Here is a 19,283-nt window from a genome sequence, read left to right on the forward strand (position 1 = left end):
TGGAGATGCAGATCAGAGTGAGATAAACTCATAACAAGCAAACCAACACCAACAACCAGTAAAAATGTTTCACGGATGTTTATATACCATATTTACAAAAGTAAAGTTAAACCAACTGGTCATTATGTACATGCATTAGTAAATACTGGTAGTTTACATTTACATATATGTGCATTGGTAATAATCAAGTACAAAGATAAATTTTAAATTATTTTTATTTATGAAAAATATATATAATGTGACAAACATACTTCAATTTGAGTGCCTGTTCAATACTCAGTGCTTAAAAATCTTTGGAAAAAAAAAATCCCAAATTACATTCTGATGGAAGATATTAAAAGTAAGAGGTAAGGAAATAATAGTAAGTGTTAAATGTAATTTTAATAAGTAGAGGAGGTGAGCAGAAAGAAGATATACATCCAGGTGGGAATCACATAGCGTAAACCAGATGAAGAATCAGAAATGGCAGATGTGCAGTTTTTCCCAAGATCGGTTCACTCAAAAATGAACACAACAGAGGGACTTTCAGGATAGGGTAAATGAAGCCTTGATAAGGAGTTCATACTGTGAGCCGATGCAGGACTGACTTCCTCCTAGAGGTCCATGTACAAACATGCCTTGGACATCTACCGTAGAGTACGTTACCACGTCAGTTCCTTATTTGGCTTCCTTTAAGAGGCAAGGGTGCTATGTGCCATACAATGACCTCACAAAACTTCAGTAGGCATCTGTCCTTACAGATGAAACAGCGGGTGGGATCAACTCTCTTTCCAAGTACGAGCTGGACTGGAATTCTGGGACCGAGCTTTTTCCTTCTCTAAAGACTGAGGTCCCTAGGGATTAGGGCAACTCACCCCAGTGCAGACAGCCTCAAAATCTTTCCCAGTGTGCTTCCCCTCCCATTCCTGCCGGGGATGGGGTGTGGCGGCCTGGGCCTTCTGCTAGTTGAGGCAGGGGCAGCAGAAGCAGCAGACGGTCCGGCAGGGGTTCTTCTTCTTGTACTGCACGGCCTTGCTCACCTGCACCTTGGCCTGGCCGGTGTAGTCGAGGGTCTTCTGCACGTTGAACTCGATGACGTCCAGGGTGTCAGCCTGCTGCTCCACCAGCATGGCCATCTGCAGGAAGAGGTCGTGCAGGTCGCGGATGCGGTTCTCCAGCTGCAGCATCTCGCGGTGGCGGCTCTCGATCTCGTTGAGGGCCGCCCGCGCGCCCTTCACGTCAGCCAGCAGGTTCTCTGAGAACACGTCCCACTTGTCTTGTTCGAACATGTCCTCGATCTGGTCGCCCGACACGTCCTTGCCCATGATCTCCAGTTGGCGCTGGATGCGGATCTTGCAGTTTTCGCGCTGCTTCATCTCGGCCTGGTTGTACTCGAGCATGGCGGCCTGGAACGGGAGGGTGAGAGCGCTGTACTGTGCGCGCGCGATGCGCGCCACGGCCGAGTGCGCGCCGTGCTGGGCCTCGGCGACCTCGCTCAGCGCCTTCATGGCGCTCAGCTTGCGGTGGATGCTCTCGCCCCGGGCCTTGATGTCCTTGGCAATCGAGTTGGTGTCCCGCTTGATGCTGCTGAGGCGCCTCATGGACGTGAGGAAGCGGGTGTTCTGCTTTCCCAGCCGCTTCACGTCGTAAGTTAGCTGCTGGTTTTCATCCTGAAGGTCCTGGATGTCTCGGTACAAGGATTCAAGGATGTGGTCCGTCTCGAACACGATATCCTCGGGGGGCGAGTCAAATTCATTGTCCTTGTCTGGGAACTGCTGTTCATACCGCTTGGTTAACTCCACAAGTTCTACTAGCCGGTCCTTCATTATGCCTGTAAATAGAGATACTGAGGTTAAATTCCTCAGAACTTAATTAATTGAGAGTCAGATATTTGCATTGAGGGAATTAAAGATTGAAATAAAGAAACCTTCTGCTCACTGCTCAGCACTCCCAATTCTTTACTCCTGGGTGTAGGTAAGAAATGCACTAAAGGAGCTAAATGTTTCATAACATTTTGCTTATGAGTAAAGGACTAATATGACTGAGAGTCACGAATACACTTGTATTTTATAGCTTGTAGTATCTCAGTGCAATAGCGGAGGTGCCCGGAACTCAATCAGCAATTTCAAATTTTAGATTGCATTGGGAATCCATCTCTTTTTCTTGCTTTACAGTTCTCCAATAATCGCAAATCAAAGCACACCAGAGAAAAGAAAAATAAGAAAAGACTTGCAAGGATAATGATTGTTAATTAAGGCCAGTCAAGGCTTTGGGGCCTACTCTAAGTGTTGTCTATCCTGTGTCTATTTCAGCAGTGGTGAGCATCCTGTACATCATAAGACTTTTTTTTTTTTTTTTTTTTTTTTTTGCGGTACGCGGGCCTCACTGCTATGGCCTCTCCCGTTGCGGAGCACACGCTCCGGACGCGCAGGCTCAACGGCCATGACTCACGGGCCCAGCCGCTCCGCGGCATGTAGGATCTTCCCGGACCGGGGTGCGAACCCGTGTCCCCTGCATCGGCAGGCGGACTCTCAACCACTGTGCCACCAAGGAAGCCCAAGAATATTTTTTTAATGATAGAAATCATGGTTTAATTTTTTATCTTAAAAATGTTATAAGAATAAAACATGCTTAAAGTAAAACAACAACAAAATGAACAAAGACAAAAATCTAAAAAGGAAGTATAAAATTTGGTGGAAGCTGAAATCTCCTTGCTCTTCTGCCTAATATCACCTGTACATACTTCAGAGTTTGAATGTCTGTTTGATACTCAGTGCTTAAAAATATTTGGGGGAAAACCCCCAAAATATATTCTACTGGAAGGTATTAAGAGTAAAAGAGATAGAGAAATAGTTAAGTGTTTTATGTGATTTTAGCAAGTAGGAGAGGTGAGCAGAAAGAAGATATTTATCTAGGTGGGAATCACATAGCACAAGCCAGATGAAGAATCAGAAGTGAAAGATGTTCAGCTTTTCCCGAGGTCCCTAGTGGTGTATCATTAACAAAACTTAAAAAAAAAAAAAAGTTTTATATGGAAAATTTCAATCGTACACAAGCCCTGTAGCAGTAATATAACTCCCATTTATCCATCACAGAGCAGCAATATTTGCCCACTTTTAATGGCTTCTTGAAACAAGTTGGCAGCTCAAACAGAATTTCCATGTTTTTGTAAGAGTGGTTCTGATCAGTTCCCTGCTTAGCAAGGCACAACCGTGTTCTCTATGTCCATATTTTTTCCAATGAAGTAAAAACTTTCATTTTTAATAGCATGTATAGATGCCAAAATAATAAACATTTTGCCCTTTTATATAAGATTTCGTGGCTAGAAAGATTTCTTTCTACTATATAATTTGCAGAAAAGAGAGGGAAAATGTCAATAGCAGCATTTAATGGCTACTCAATCTATCAGGGATCTTGCTCTCAAATTAGAAGCTTCTCTCAAGTTGAAGTAATTAATTTTACCGCCCCACTAATGGAATGCTGACAAGTTGGATTTAATGATAAATGGAAAATGGTGAAATACTAACCACAGGTTCTTGTCTGCCATGGTCATTATTTACATAAATTAAGCAAGGTTTTATTCCATAGTGGTGTTTTTGAATACAAGTTATCCTGCTTAAAATGCCATTTCTGCTTTCTAGTGACAAAAATCAATACTGGACTTTCTCAGTGATGGGGAAGGTGACTCCTAGAAGCACAACTGAGAGGCAGAAAAAAGACCCAGGCTGGACCAAAACTATGCCTTCCCTGGCCTGAACTGCCTGATATCCAAATATTTCCTCATTTTGAACAAAATTTAAAGACACACCACAAGTTGGGGGGGGGAGGATTTCAATATATGGCACATAATGGGTTAACTTACTTAATGTATCAATATTAAAAACTCCTGCCTCCCCAAAACAAAAAAACCACTTGCCCAAACAAAGACGATGAAAAGGCAATTCATATAAGAAGAACTATAAATGCCGGCGAACACAGGGATAGTTAATATGTATCAGGTACTTACTGTAATGCCAGTAAACATGTTCTAAGCCCTTTTCATGTGCTACCCTCTTTAGTCTTCATACGGACTTCATGAAGTAGGTGTTGTCATCATCAGAGTTGGTAAGTGAGTTTAAGGAGGTTAAGGAACGTACCCAAGGTCCCCTGTAAGTGAAGAGTCCGGCTCTAGAGTAGCCCCACTTAACCACTACAGTCAACTATCTCCAGCAGGTGTATAAAGGTGAGCATGAGGGACTTCACTATCAAAACAAGGCAATGCAAATTAAACCACTGAGATTTCTTTTTGCCCCCTAAGCTGGCAGGAATTTTTTTAGATAATGATTTAAAAGAGAATTCTGTGAACGCTGAAAAAAATGCTTATAGGAGGGCAAATTGATAGAACCTTTTTGAGGGCAGCTTAATAGTATGTATAAAAGCTTTTAAAATGTGTATTTGTTTTGTCTTAAGTACATTTATTCTAAGGATATATGCAGGGGTATGTGAAGCTCACTGCTGTAAATATTTTCATCACGACAGTTTTCACAGAAATTCAAAAATGATTTAAAGGCGCAAAAATGAGGTATTGACTGCCACATAATCACAGAGTTTAGAAGGCTATAATGGGATGAAAAGTGTAAATACCATTTTGGGTAGAAAAACTATGTAAAGGGAAGAGAATGAGCAGTGCTACCGTGCATACATCCTGAAATAAAGACTTGAATAATACACATCAAGATGTAGTTTTCTTCAAATTGTGGAATTATAAATGGTTTTAATTACTTCCTTGTGCTTTTCTGTATTTTCCAACATTTTTGTAATTTCCATGTAGATTTATTAATTAAATGAAGCCCCAGAAAACTATATTTGTTTAAAGGACTAACTTCTTTTTTTATTGAAAAATGTGAAAGTGAAATATTTGTTGCATTATTTTTTTAACATCATTATTGGAGTGTAATTGCTTTACAATGTTGTGTTAGTTTCTGCTGTATAACAAAGTGAATCAGCTATACATGTACATATATCCCCATATCCCCTCCCTCTTGCATCTCCCTCCCACCCTCCCTGTCCCACCCCTCTAGGTGGTCACAAAGCACCAAGCTGACCTCCCTGTGCTATGCGGCTGCTTCTCACTAGCTATCTATTCTACATTTGGTAGTGTATATATGTAAAGGACTAACTTTTTAAAGTCCTTCTTTAAGGTGCATGCATTGCAATCAGGTTATCACCTTATATGACATGGGGAAAATACATTAGTTGACTAGCATCAAGTTGAGCTGTATTTATCTGCTTATGTTAGTATCCAATATATTCTACTCTGAAACAAGTGGATAGGACAGAGAATGGATAAATTTTGATGAACAAGGCAAGAAACGGTGATGGATGCAAGGAAGGCTTAGGAGGAACTATCATGGAAGGTAAGGGTGGCTAAGGGGCAGCATCACACACCAGAACATTAGGAGCCTGCTTGTTGGTCTCCCACTACTCCTAGACAGGTCCCAGGCTCTGTATTACTCTCCCAAAGCCCTGAAAAAGCTATTTGGGAGAATCATTTCATTCATAATATGAAGAGCAAAGTGCACTGCAATCATATAGAAAATGGCCTTGGAAGAATACAGTCAGAGGCAGTCACTCCTTCTCAAGACCTAACAACATGAAGCCATGGGTCCTAAATCAGGTGAAGGTCTAAGCTCACGTGAAGGCTCAAGTCCATAATCTGGTAAGGAGAGAGTCAGGAAGGGTGTGGGGAACTCAAGATTCTCTCTGCAGGTGTAGACAAGAAAGTAGCCTTTACCTTGCCTTCCGGCCCACCTTTTCTGGCCCAGCCCAGCCCCAAATGAGTTGGTCCCACTGATCTAGAAGGTTTCCTGGTTGCCAAGGAGGAAACATTAGGAAAACTACAACAGAAAAAAGTCAACCAAGAGGCTTCTAAAAATGTTCCCCAAAAGGTTAAAATGGGGGAGACCTTCAAGATGGCAGAGGAGTAAGACGTGGAGATCACCTTCCTCCCCACAAATACATCAGAAATACACCTACACGTGGAACAACTCCTACAGAACACCTACTGAACGCTGGGAGAAGACCTCAGACCTCCCAAAAGGTAAGAAATCCCCCACGTACCTGGGTAGGGGAAAAGAAAAAAGGAAAAACAGAGACAAAAGAATAGGGATGGGACCTGCACCAGTGGGAGGGAGCTGTGAAGGAGGAAAGGTGTCCACACACTAGCAAGACGCTTCGCGGGCAGAGACTGAGGGTGGCGGAGGGGCGGAAGCTTCGGGGCCGCGGAGAACAGCGCAGCAACAGGGGTGCGGAGGGCAAAGCGGAGAGATTCCCTCACAGAGGATCAGGGCCAACCGGCACTCACCAGCCCGAGAGGCTTGTCTGCTCACCCGCCGGGGCGGGCGGGGGCGCGAGCTGAGGCTCGGGCTTTGGTCTGAGCGCAGGGAGAGGACTGGGGTTGGCGGCGTGAACACAGCCTGCAGGGTTTAGTGCACCACGGCTGGCCGGGAGGGAGTCCGGGAGAAAGTCTGGACCTGCTGAAGAGGCAAGAGACCATTGTTTTGGGGTGAGCGAGGAGAGGGGATTCAGAGCACCACCTAAACGAGCTCCAGGGACGGGCGCGAGCCGCGGCTATCAGCGCGGACCCCAGAGACGGGCATGAGACGCTAGGGCTGTTGCTGCCGCCACCAAGAAGCCTGTGTGCGAGCACAGGTCACTCTCCACACCTCCCCTCCCGGGAGCCTGTGCAGCCCGCCACTGCCAAGGTCCCGTGATCCAGGGACAACTTCCCCAGGAGAATGCACGGCGCACCTCGGGCTGGTGCAACGTCACGCCGGCCTCTGCCGCTGCAGGTGCGCCCTGCCTCCGTACCCCTCCCTCCCCCCAGCCTGAGTGAGCCAGAGCCCCTGAATCAGCTGTTCCTTTAACCCCGTCCTGTCTGAGCGAAGAACAGATGTCCTCAGGCGACCTACACGCAGAGGCGGGTCCAAATCCAAAGCTGAACCCCGGGAGCTGTGCGAACGAAGAAGAGAAAGGGAAATCACTCCCAGCAGCCTCAGGAGCAGCGGATTAAATCTCCACAATCAACTTGATGTACCTGCATCTGTGGAATACGTGAATAGACAAAATTGCAAAATTGGGGCGATGGACTTTGGGAGCAACTGTAGACTTGGGGTTTGCTGTATGCGACTGACTGGTTTTTGGGTTTATGTTTATCTTAGTTTAGTATTTAGAGTTTATTATCATTGGTAGATTTGCTTATTGATTTGGTTGCTGTCTTCCTTTTTCTTTCATATATGTATATATATTTTTTCTTTTTCTCTTTTTGTGAGTGTGTATGTGTATGCTTCTTTGTGTGATTTTGTCTGTATAGCTTTTTTTTTTTTTTTTTGCAGTACGTGGGCCTCTCCCATTTCATTGCAGAGCACAGGCTCCGGACGCGCAGGCTCAGTGGCCATGGCTCACGGGCCCAGCCCCTCCACGGCATGCAGGATCCTCCTAGTCCAGGGCACGAACCCGTGTCCCCTGCATCGGCAGGTGGACTCTCAACCACTGCACCACCAGGGAAGCTCTGTCTGTATAGCTTTGCTTTTACCATTTGTCCTAGGGTTCTGTCTGTCCATTATTATTTTGTTTTTTTTTTAAATATAGTTTTTAGCACTTGTTATCATTGATGGATCTGTTTCTTGGTTTGGGTGCCCTCTTCTTCCTTTTTTCTTTTTTCTTTTACTTTAAATTTTTTTTTATTTTTAATAATTAAAATTTTTTTTATTTTAAAAACTTAATTTCTTTATATTTTCTCTTTTCTTTCCTTTTTTCTCCCTTTTCTTCTGAGCCATGTGGCTGACAGGCTCTTGGTGCTCCAGCCGGGTGTCAGGCCTGCACCTCTGAGGTGGGAGAGCCGAGTTCAGGACACTGGTCCACCAGAGACCTCCCGGCTCCATGTAATATCAATTGGCGAAAGCTCTCCCAGAGATCTCCATCTCAACGCTAAGACCCAGCTCAACTCAACGACCAGCAAGCTACAGTGCTCGACACCCTATGCCAAACAACTAGCAAGACAGGAACACAACCCCACCCATTAGCAGAGAGGCTGCCTAAAATCATAAGAAGGTCACAGACACCCTGAAACACACCACCGTATGCGGTCCTGCCCACCAGAAAGACAAGATCCAGCCTCATCCACCAGAACACAGGCACTAGTTGCCTCCACCAGGAAGCCTACACAACCCACTGAACCAACCTTAGCCACTGGGGACAGACACCAAAAACAACGGGAACTACGAACCTGCAACCTGCGAAAAGGAGACCCCAAACACAGTTAAGTTAAGCAAAATGAGAACACAGAGAAACACACAGCAGATGAAGAAGCAAAGTAAAAACCCACCAGACCAAACAAATGAAGAGGAAATAGGCAGTCTACCTGAAAAAGAATTCAGAGTAATGACAGTAAAGATGATCCAAAATCTTGGAAATAGAATGGAGAAAATACAAGAAACGTTTCACAAGGACCTAGAAGAACTAAAGAGCAAACAAACAATGATGAACAACACAGTAAATGAAATTAAAAGTTCTCTAGAAGGAATCAATAGCAGAATAACTGAGGCAGAAGAACGGATAAGTGACCTGGAAGATAAAATAGTGGAAATAACCACTTCAGAGCAGAATACAGAAAAAAGAATGAGAAGAATTGAGGAACGTCTCAGAGACCTCTGGGACAATATTAAATGCACCAACATTCAAATTATAGGGGTCCCAGAAGAAGAAGAGAAAAAGAAAGGGACTGAGAAAATATTTGAAGAGATTATAGTTGGAAACTTCCCTAATATGGGAAAGGGAATAGTCAATCAAGTCCAGGAAGCACAGAGAGTCCCATACAGGATAAATCCAAGGAGAAATACGCCAAGACACATATTAATCAAACTATCAAAAATTAAATACAAAGAAAAAATATTAAAAGCAGTAAGGGAAAAACAACAAATAACATACAAGAGAATCCCCATAAGGTTAACAGCTGATCTTTCAGCAGAAACTCTGCAAGCCAGAAGGGAGTGGCAAGACATATTTAAAATGATGAAACGGAAAAACCTACAACCAAGATTACTCTACCCAGCAAGGATCTCACTGAGATTCAATGGAGAAATTAAAACCTTTAGAGACAAGCAAAAGCTAAGAGGATTCAGCACCACCATATCAGCTTTAAAACAAATGCTAAAGGAACTTCTCTAGGCAGGAAACACAAGAGAAGGAAAAGACCTACAATAACAAACCCAAAACAATTAAGAAAATGGTAATAGGAACATACATATCGGTAATTACCTTAAATGTAAATGGATTAAATGCTCCCACCAAAAGACACAGACTGGCTCAATGGATACAAAAACAAGACCCGTATATATGCTGTCTACAAGAGACCCACTTCAGACCTAGGTATACACACAGACTGAAAGTGAGGGGATGTAAAGAGGTATTCCATGCAAATGGAAATCAAAAGAAAGCTGGAGTAGCAATTCTCATATCAGACAAAATAGACTTTAAAACAAAGACTATTACAAGAGACAAAGAAGGACACTACATAATGATCAAGGGATCAATCCAAGAAGAAGCTATAACAGTTATAAATATTTATGCACTCAACACAGGAGCACCTCAATACATAAGGCAAATGCTAACAGCCATAAAAGGGGAAATCGACAGAGAATCATAGTAGGGGACTTTAACACACCCCACTTTTACCAATGGACAGATCATCCAAAATGAAAATACATAAGGAAACACAAGCTTTAAATGATACATTAAACAAGATGGACTTAATTGATATTTATAGGACATTCTATCCAAAAGCAACAGAATACACTTTCTTCTCAAGTTCTCATGGAACATTCTCCAGGATAGATCATATCTTGGGTCACAAATCAAGCCTTGGTAAATTTAAGAAAATTGAAATCGTATCAAGTATCTTTTCCGACAACAACGCTATGAGACTAGATATCAATTACAGGAAAAAATCTGTAAAAAATACAAACACACGGAGGCTAAACAATACACTACTAAATAACCAAAAGCTCACTGAAGAAATCAAAGAGGAAATCAAAAAATACCTACAAACAAATGACAATGAAAACACGATGACCCAAAACCTATGGGATGCAGCAAAAGCAGTTCTAAGAGGGAATTTTATAGCAATACAATCCTACTTCAAGAAACCAGAAACATCTCAAATAAACAACCTAACCTTACACCTAAAGCAATTAGAAAAAGAAGAACAAAAAAACCCCAAAGTTAGTAGAAGGAAAGAAATCATAAAGATCAGAGCAGAAATAAATGAAAAAGAAATGAAGGAAATGATAGCCAAGATCAGTAAAACTAAAAGCTGGTTCTTTGAGAAGATAAACAAAATTGATAAACCATTAGCCAGACTCACCAAGAAAAAAAGGGAGAAGCCTCAAATCAGTAGAATCAGAAATAAAAAAGAAGTAACAACTGACACTGCAGAAATACAAAGGATCATGAGAGATTACTACAAGCAACTATATGCCAATAAAATGGACAACCTGAAAAAAATGGACAAATTCTTAGAAAAGCACAACTTCCCAAGACTGAACCAGGAAGAAATAGAAAACATAAACAGACCAATCACAAGCACTGAAATTGAGACTGTGATTAAAAATCTTCCAAGAAACAAAAGCCCAGAACCAGATGGCTTCACAGGTGAATTCTACCAAACATTTAGAGAAGAGCTAACACCTATCCTTCTCAAACTTTTCCAAAATATAGCAGAGGGAGGAACACACCCAAACTCATTCTACGAGGCCACCATCACCCTGATACCAAAACCAGACAAAGATGTCACAAAGAAAGAAAACTACAGGCCAATATCACTGATGAACATAGATGCAAAAATCCTCAGCAAAATACTAGCAAACAGAATCCAAGAGCACATTAAAAGGATAATACACCATGATCAAGTGGGGTTTATCCCAGGAATGCAAGGATTTTTCAATATATGTAAATCAATCAATGTGATAAACCATATCAACAAATTGAAGGAGAAAAACCATATGATCATCTCAATAGACGAAGAAAAAGCTTTTGACAAAATTCAACACCCATTTATGGTAAAAACCCTCCAGAAAGTAGGCATAGAGGGAACTTACCTCCACATAATAAAGGCCATATATGACAAATCCACAGCCAACATCGTTCTCAATGGTGAAAAACTGAAACCATTTCCTCTAAGATCAGGAACAAGACAAGGTTGTCCACTCTCACCACTATTATTCAACATAGTTTTGGAATTTTTAGCCACAGCAGTCAGAGAAAAAAAAGAAATAAAAGGAATCCAAATTGGAAAAGAAGTAAAGCTGTCACTGTTTGCATATGACATGATACTATACATAGAGAATCCTAAAGATACTACCAGAAAACTACTAGAGCTAATCAATGAATTGGGTAAAGTAACAGGATACAAAATTAATGCACAGAAATCTCTTGCATTCCTATATACTAATGCTGAAAAATTTGAAAGAAAAATTAAGGAAACACTCCCATTTACCACTGTGACAAAAAGAATAAAATACCTAAGAATAAACCTACCTAAGGAGACAAAAGACCTGTATGCAGAAAACTATAAGACACTGCTGAAAGAAATTAAAGATGATACAAACGGAGAGATATACCATGTTCATGCATCAGAAGAATCAACATTGTGAAAATGACTCTACTACCCAAAGCAATCTACAGATTCAATGCAATCCCTATCAAATCACCAATGGCATTTTTCACAGAACTAGAAAAAAAAATTCACAATTTGTATGGAAACACAAAAGACCCCGAATAGCCAAAGCAATCTTGAGAACGAAAAACGGAGCTGGAGGAATCAGGCTCCCCGATTTCAGACTATGCTACAATGCTACAGTAATCAAGACAGTATGGTACTGGCACAAAAACAGAAATATAGATCAATGGAACAGGATAGAAAACCCAGAGATAAGCCCATGCACATATGGTCACCTTATTTTTGATAAAGGAGGCAAGAATATACAATGGAGAAAAGACAGCCTCTTCAATAAGTGGTGCTGGGAAAACTGGACAGCTACATGTGAAAGAATGAAATTAGAACACTCCGTAACACCATACACAAAAATAAACTCAAAATGGATTAAAGACCTAAATGTAAGGTCAGACACTATCAAACTCTTAGAGGAAAACATAGGCAGAACACTCTATGACATAAATCACAGCAAGATACATTTTGACCCACCTCCTAGAGAAATGGAAATAAAAACAAAAATAAACAAATGGGACCTAATGAAACTTAAAAGCTTTTGCACAGCAAAGAAAACCATAAAGAAGACCAAATGTCCACACTCAGAATGGGAGAAAATATTTGCAAATGAAGCAATTGACAAAGGATTAGTCACCAAAATTTACAAGCAGCTCGTGCAGCTCAATAACAAAAAAAAACAAACAATGCAATCCAAAAATGGGCAGAAGACCTAAATAGACATTTCTCCAAAGAAGATATACAGACTGCCAACAAACACATGAAAGAATGCTCAACATCATTAATCATTAGAGAAATGCAAATCAAAACTGTAATGAGGTATCACCTCACACCAGTCAGAATGGCCATCAAAAAATCTAGAAACAAAAAATGCTGGAGAGGGTGTGGAGAAAAGGGAACCCTCTTGCACTGTTGGTGGGAATGTAAATTGATACAGCCACTATGGAGAACAGTATGGAGGTTCCTTAAAAAACTAAAAATAGAACTCCCATACGACCCAGCAATCCCAATACTGGGCATATCCCTGAGAAAACCATAGTTCAAAAAGAGTCATGTACCACAATGTTCATTGCAGTTCTATTTACAGTAGCCAGGACATGGAAGCAACCTAAGTGTTCATCAACTGATGAAAGGATAAAGAAGATGTGGCACATATATACAATGGAATATTACTCAGCCATAAAAGGAAACAAAATTGAGTTATTTGTAGTGAGGTGGATGGCCCTAGAGACTTTCATATAAAGTGAAATAAGTCAGAAGGAGAAAAATAAACACTGTATGCTAACATATACATATGGAATCTAAAAAAAACAAAAATGGTTATGAAGAACCTAGGGGCAGGACAGGAATAAAGACGCAGACGTAGAGAATGGACTTGAGGATACGGGGAGGGGGAAGGTTAAGCTGGGACGAAGTGAGAGAGCAGCATTGACATATATACACTACCAAACGTAAAACAGATAGCTAGTGGGAAGCCGCCACATAGCACAAGGAGATCAGCTCGGTGCTTTGTGACCACCTAGTGAGGTGGGATACGGAGGGTGGGAGGGAGACGCAAGAGGGAGGAGATATGGGGATATATGTATATGTATAGCTGATTCACTTTGTTATAAAGCAGAAACTAACACACCATTGTAAAGCAATTATACTCCAATAAAGATGTTAAAACAAAAAAAAGGTTAAAATGTACTCCTTACTGTAGTTATACCAAAATATAGAAGTAGGCATAGAAAGAACATCAAAATAAGCTACACACTCAAGAGCCTAGTTCTATACGGTGATATCTGAAAAAGGGAACTATGGCAAATGGGAAAGAAAAGTCAAACAATTCTGTTGACTTTCCTATCTCATTATGATAAAGGATAATGTAATAAACTTTGGTAAATTGTATTCATAAAGTTGTTAAAATAAACCCTGCTTTGATTCACATGGAGATGAAGAATTTAAAAGAAAATTTACAACCAGCTACCAGAAATCTGCTTCTGTTTTCTAATTTTCTTTTCAGGCACGCATGTCATCTGTCCTGAGACCTGAATCCCATAGGGAAGTTGGGGAAATTATGTACGCCTTCTTTCGTTGGGCAATATGATTTGATGTAAGAGAAAATAAAGACAGATGATGGTAGCTCAGTGACTCTCAGACTTAAGGAGGCAACAGCAACTTTTGGAGAGCCACAAACATTACAGATGCCTGAGACCATGGAGGTTCTGATTCAGAGGGTCTAGGATGACCTATGGGTGATTTTAATGCACATTCAAATTTGTGACCCATTCCATAGATACTTAGCATAGCAGCTTTTTATTCATAAACATCATGCAATACTGAATGATAACAGTCCCCAGGTTGGGGCAGTTTTGATAAGCAAACAACTGATACGGAAGGATTCAGAAAGATAGGGAAAGGAAGATTCAGAAAATAGGTTTCTACCTACCTCAGAAGATCAATGAGTGGGAGTTATGACTACCTAAACAATGCAACATGCTGGGTGCTACAAGGAATAACCAATGAAAGCATTATTCCTTACTTGCTTCTAAGGGAACCAGTTATAAACAACAACACATAGTCATATCTCTGATCATAAAAGAGAGGCTTTGTGCTGACTTATTTTAAGGAGAACAAGAAAAAAACTGTTCGTACATAGTTTCGGGCTAAGTTGCCCCCAGCCCACTCCTGTCCACCAGAAATTCATATGTTGAAGCCCTAATCCCAGTACTTCAGAATGTAATTCTATTTGGAGATAAGGTCTTTAAAGAGAGAATTAATTTTAAAAGAGATCTTTATATAATACATACATTATAATACCTTAAGCAATACCTATACTGAGTAAATTTTGCCTACTACCAGGAAAAAATAAAAACCTATCTCTGTTTCACAGCAATATGTGAGAAACTTCAGACACAGGAAGATACAATGTGGAGCAGCAGATATACAAATCATATGAGGTTTATTATGGAGATCAACTTATAGATTACAGGAGGGGAAGGAATCCAAAAGCATGGAAGAGCTTTCCTTTCTGTATTTACAATGAAGAGATGTTTTAGAGACTACTCGTATGTAATGTGAGTCCAGAAAGTTTAGGATTCTTGTTTCAACAGAAACTAAAGTACACATTTAGACACACACATACACACACATATAAACACACAGAGGATTCAATTACAGGTAAAACTAAAAAGATCCTGCCCCCAGACATATGCTCCAAATGAGCACTTTCAAGCAGTGACTTGAAACATAGCACCCAGGGACTTCCCTGGCGGTCCAGTGATTAAGGCTCCGTGCTTCCCCTGCAGGGGGCACAGGTTCAATCCCTGGTCGGGGAACTAAGATCCTGCGTGCCTCAGGGTGTGGCCAAAAAAAAAAAATCCCACAAAAAAAAATGTAGCACCCACATTTTGATTTTCAGATTTTATAATCTCTATCTCCTATATCCTGATTTTATACGAATTTTTAAAATCTTGTTAAAAGAAAATGATGACTACAAATCAGAATGTGTCTTTATGCCTAGGTCCGCCACTGGTCCATATGGTGCCTTGATGAGCCCTTGTGTAGGGACCATATGACATCTGCCATATGACATCTCTGGGTGGATGCAGCCCTGCTCCAGGGCACAGGAACTGATAATCTGGGCATGGGACAGGTTTCCAGCCCCCCTCATCCCTGTGCTGAACACAACTTGCACAGCCCTATGGGATCACCCTGAAAACACCTTTCTCGACCACCTTGCCCAGTCCCTCCTACCCATCACCACCACAGACCTGCAGTAGGGGCCAGGAAATCCCATAGGTCCTGTGTCACAGTAATTTAGCGGTTACTTTTTAGGACACACCATAGTAACACGACCCTTAAAGGGCAAGGAGTGTACTTTCCCAGCCAGGTTGATTCAGATCCATAAATAATAATTTCACTCAAATAAGTAAAACCTGGTGTTTTAAGCAACTTGCCTAAAGTCACACAGTTAATAAATATGGAACTGAGATCTGAATCCAGAAAATCTGACTTGAGAGATTCTGTAAACCACAAAGCTACACTAGCGTCTTTTTCCTGAGCCTCGCCCTAAAAAGGTTTCTGAAATCGTTAATCTTATAGAGAACTTACTCCCTGTCTTAGTCCATCTGAGTTGCTGTAACAACATACTACATACTGGATGGCTTATAAGCAACAGAAATTTGCTTATAAACAACGGAAATTTATTTCTCACAGTTCTGGAGGCTGGAAGTCTGAAATCAGGGTGCCAGCATGGTCAGGTTCTGTGTCTGGTAAAGGCCTGCTTCCTCGTTCATAAAGGCCTGCTTCCTCGGCCTTCTTCTCATGGTAACCTCACATGGCAGAAGTGGCAAGCAAGCTCTCTGGGGTCTCTTTTATGGGGCCACTAATCCCATTCATGAGGGCTCCACCCTCATGACCTAGTCACTTCCCAAAGACCTCACCTCCCAATACCATCACCTTGGGGGTTAGGATTTCAACACATCAATTTTGGGGGGAACACAAGCATCCAGATCGTAGCATTCCCTAATTGAGGTTTTATATTTGGAGCAATTATTAGCTTCTAATAACATAGATCTGGATGAACACATGAAAACCTTTTCACTATTACAACCATTACCTTCTCGCCCACAATAATCTCTTCATATCAGTTTCCCCAACACTGTAATGTTTCAGTTATTAGAGCACTCAATCAGGTAGTCACTCATCACAACTGTCCAAAAGCCCACAAAATTATTAGCCACAGGTAATTCTCTTCTAACAAAGATTCACTGTGGTTATGACTGACCCAAGACTTTTGAAATACCAAAGCACTGATACTTGGAGGTAGAAGGTTTACAGTCAGGGGCATAGAATTGACAATTGAGGGAATGCTAGCAGATGGCCTTGCTAAGGGAGAAAGTAAAGAGAGGAGTGCTCCAGGTTCAAGGGTCAAATCATCCATACGAGTTTTTCTACTGTTATCTGTATCAGCATTTACAAACAAACACAGTTGTTGCTGTATCTTACATCTGATTTGGCTTTGGCCTTGGAATGTGAAGCAAACTTTTGTCTGGAAAATACAGAGGAAATCTATGTAGAAAGAAAAAATGATGGAGAATAAATCATTGAGTCTAGTTTAATTAAACTTTATATTTCATAAAAATATAAAGTTTTTTTATGGAGTATTTTAAAAAAGAGAAGTCAATAGAGTTTTCAGGATCATTAATGACTTTTCTTTTCCAACTCATAATACTAGCTAAGGACAATCCCACAGAATTTTTACATTTCTTTTTCTGTTCCTCTTCCTCTTAAAGTCCTATAAGCCACTGATCCTAATCCTGTTGGCTGGTTACTCCTCTTTAATCCTCCAAGGAAACAAATTATTATTTTCAGCTGGCATTTTTTACACGACTGCAGAAAAATCTCAGTTATCCAACATCATCAGTGCATGAGGTTTTCTTGTGTAAGCGACTTTTACCTAACCAAAGTTTCTCCCTTCAAACTTGAAAAGTATTCACTCCTTTTTGTTGGAAATCCTCTTCTAAACTGCATTGACATATTTCATTGCTTCCTTAAAGAGAGAACATTGGACACAATTTATTCGTGACTCAGATTATCATTACTAACATCTTTGAACTGTGTGATGATACACTTTTATTTTGAAATGTTTCTCTTTCCTCATGGTTACAAGGTCAAACCTTACCACAGTCATCTCCATATACTGCTGTTGACATTCCTCTCTCTCCCCATACAGGTTGTATCAGACCAAGAAATTATATAAAAACCAAGCATTTAACAATGGTAAGCTATAAGTGGGTCAGCAACACTCTAGAGTCGAAACTAAGTAAAGCAAGGAAAGAAAAACTAACTCAGTCAGTGGCAAACTGAGTGTCCAATGTGAGCCTGCCTTTTTACTGGACAACCCAGTAAACAATATATAACCAACCCAGTAAACAATATATAACCCAGTAAACATATAACCAACCCATCAACAATCTTCACAATAACTATGAAAGAACCAAATTGTTAGATTATTTCCATGATGTGATGACTATCAATTCATAACCTACTTTCTTGACCTGACTTCCTACGTGGCCCATTTTTTTCCCCCCCAAATATGTACATACACTTTGTGAACAGTTGAAAAAAACTTTTCAACCAACATTCTTTCCATGTCCTCCAATCAAGAGGTATAGACTATTTCTCAACTTCTTGAATTTGGAGTGTGGCCATTAGACTGGAACTTGCTTTGGCTAATGAGATGTTAGTAAATATAATGCAAGCAGAGGCTTGAAAAGCACTTGTGCAAAAGAGCTTATTACTCTTGTAACAGACCCCTGATACAAGCATATGAAGAAGCCTGGGCTAGCCTGCAGGAGGATGAGACCCAGGGGTTTTAGTAATCCCAGCTGAACCCAGCCCACAGCTAACCCACCGACTGACTGTAGCCACATGAATGAGCCAGGAGACACCAACAGAAGATGGATCAACCAATCGAAAGAACTGTGAGAAATAATTAATCATTGCTGTTGAAGCCATTAAGATTTGTAGCAGTTTCTTAAGCCACAAAAACTAACATACAGAAATTGGTACCTAGAAGTAGCATGCTGCCATAACAAAAACCTAAAATATTCAGTATCAGCTTTGGGACCAGACAGCAGGTGAAAAGTAGTGAGATAACTATTAGCAAAACCCAGAAAAATAGCATGCAAACTGTTTGTGGAGACTGGAGAAGCGATGAGGAAACTGTACAGCAGTCAGGGAAAAAGGCAACCCACATTCTGCTGCAGCAAAACAACTGGCAAAAATGATGTCTGTGGCAGCATGAAAGATACACAATGAACTTTGAAGTTAGCTGCAAAGACCTCCAGGAAGAATGTTGCAAGAGTTCACTGAGTGTTTCTAGCCGCATATAAGGTTCTGCAAAAGAGGGATGAGCTGAAAAATGAATTATCTGGTTAATAAGCATTATTTAGAGAAAATAGAGAAGAACCAGAACTCACGTGACTGGAAAAGAAAATCTTTTCTCTCTCCAGTCTCTTCAGCTAGAGGACAAGAATTTTAGAGCAAGAAATGGCCTCAGAGTGAAGACCTTTGTAAAATTTAACGTGGTGCCTCATAGCGCTTCTCAGCTGGACAAAAGGGCCTCTAAGACTCCCTGAGGCACTGTCTCATAGCAACTTGATGCTCAACCCACAGGAGAGACAGATATGTGTGACCAGAAAAAAGATTCTGGCTGTGGGTTTCAGGGGCCTGAACCCTACTGGAGTCTTAGGAAATGCACAACGTTTTTAAGAGAGTTTTACTGACAAGCACAAAAGTATGACCTAAAAGAGACAGAGACCATTCAAAGAAAAAGAGGCCTCTGGATGCTCGAGTTTTTACAGTAAGAACTAGGCTAAGGAAGTTATTTAGAAGCAAAAATAAGCCATTTCTTATGGAAAAGGAAGAATGTTTCAGAGGGTAGAGCCAAGAGCAGTAGAGAAATAGACACCAGTGACCCATTCCCGAGGAAGAGAACTGGGTCCTAATCAAGGGACCTCCCCTTGCTCAGGAGTGGGGGGACACCTGGCAG

The 19,283-nt window shown here is 41.0% G+C and overlaps 1 protein-coding gene across 1 annotated transcript in view; it reads right to left on the reverse strand.

The window, feature by feature from the left end:
• Window positions 1–203: 203 nt before the first annotated feature.
• The window catches only part of STX11 (syntaxin 11), a 39,443-nt gene continuing 20,363 nt past the window's right edge, over window positions 204–19,283 (reverse strand). The window contains exon 2 of the mRNA XM_082855570.1: window positions 204–1,810. Within this exon, the coding sequence (XP_082711696.1) occupies window positions 942–1,805 (864 nt within the window). The 5' untranslated portion in view covers window positions 1,806–1,810 and the 3' untranslated portion in view covers window positions 204–941. The remainder of the gene's footprint in view (window positions 1,811–19,283) is intronic.

This window comes from Leucopleurus acutus, assembly GCF_964270905.1.
Source record: "Leucopleurus acutus genome assembly, chromosome: 15".
Taxonomy (NCBI): Eukaryota; Metazoa; Chordata; class Mammalia; order Artiodactyla; family Delphinidae; genus Leucopleurus; species Leucopleurus acutus.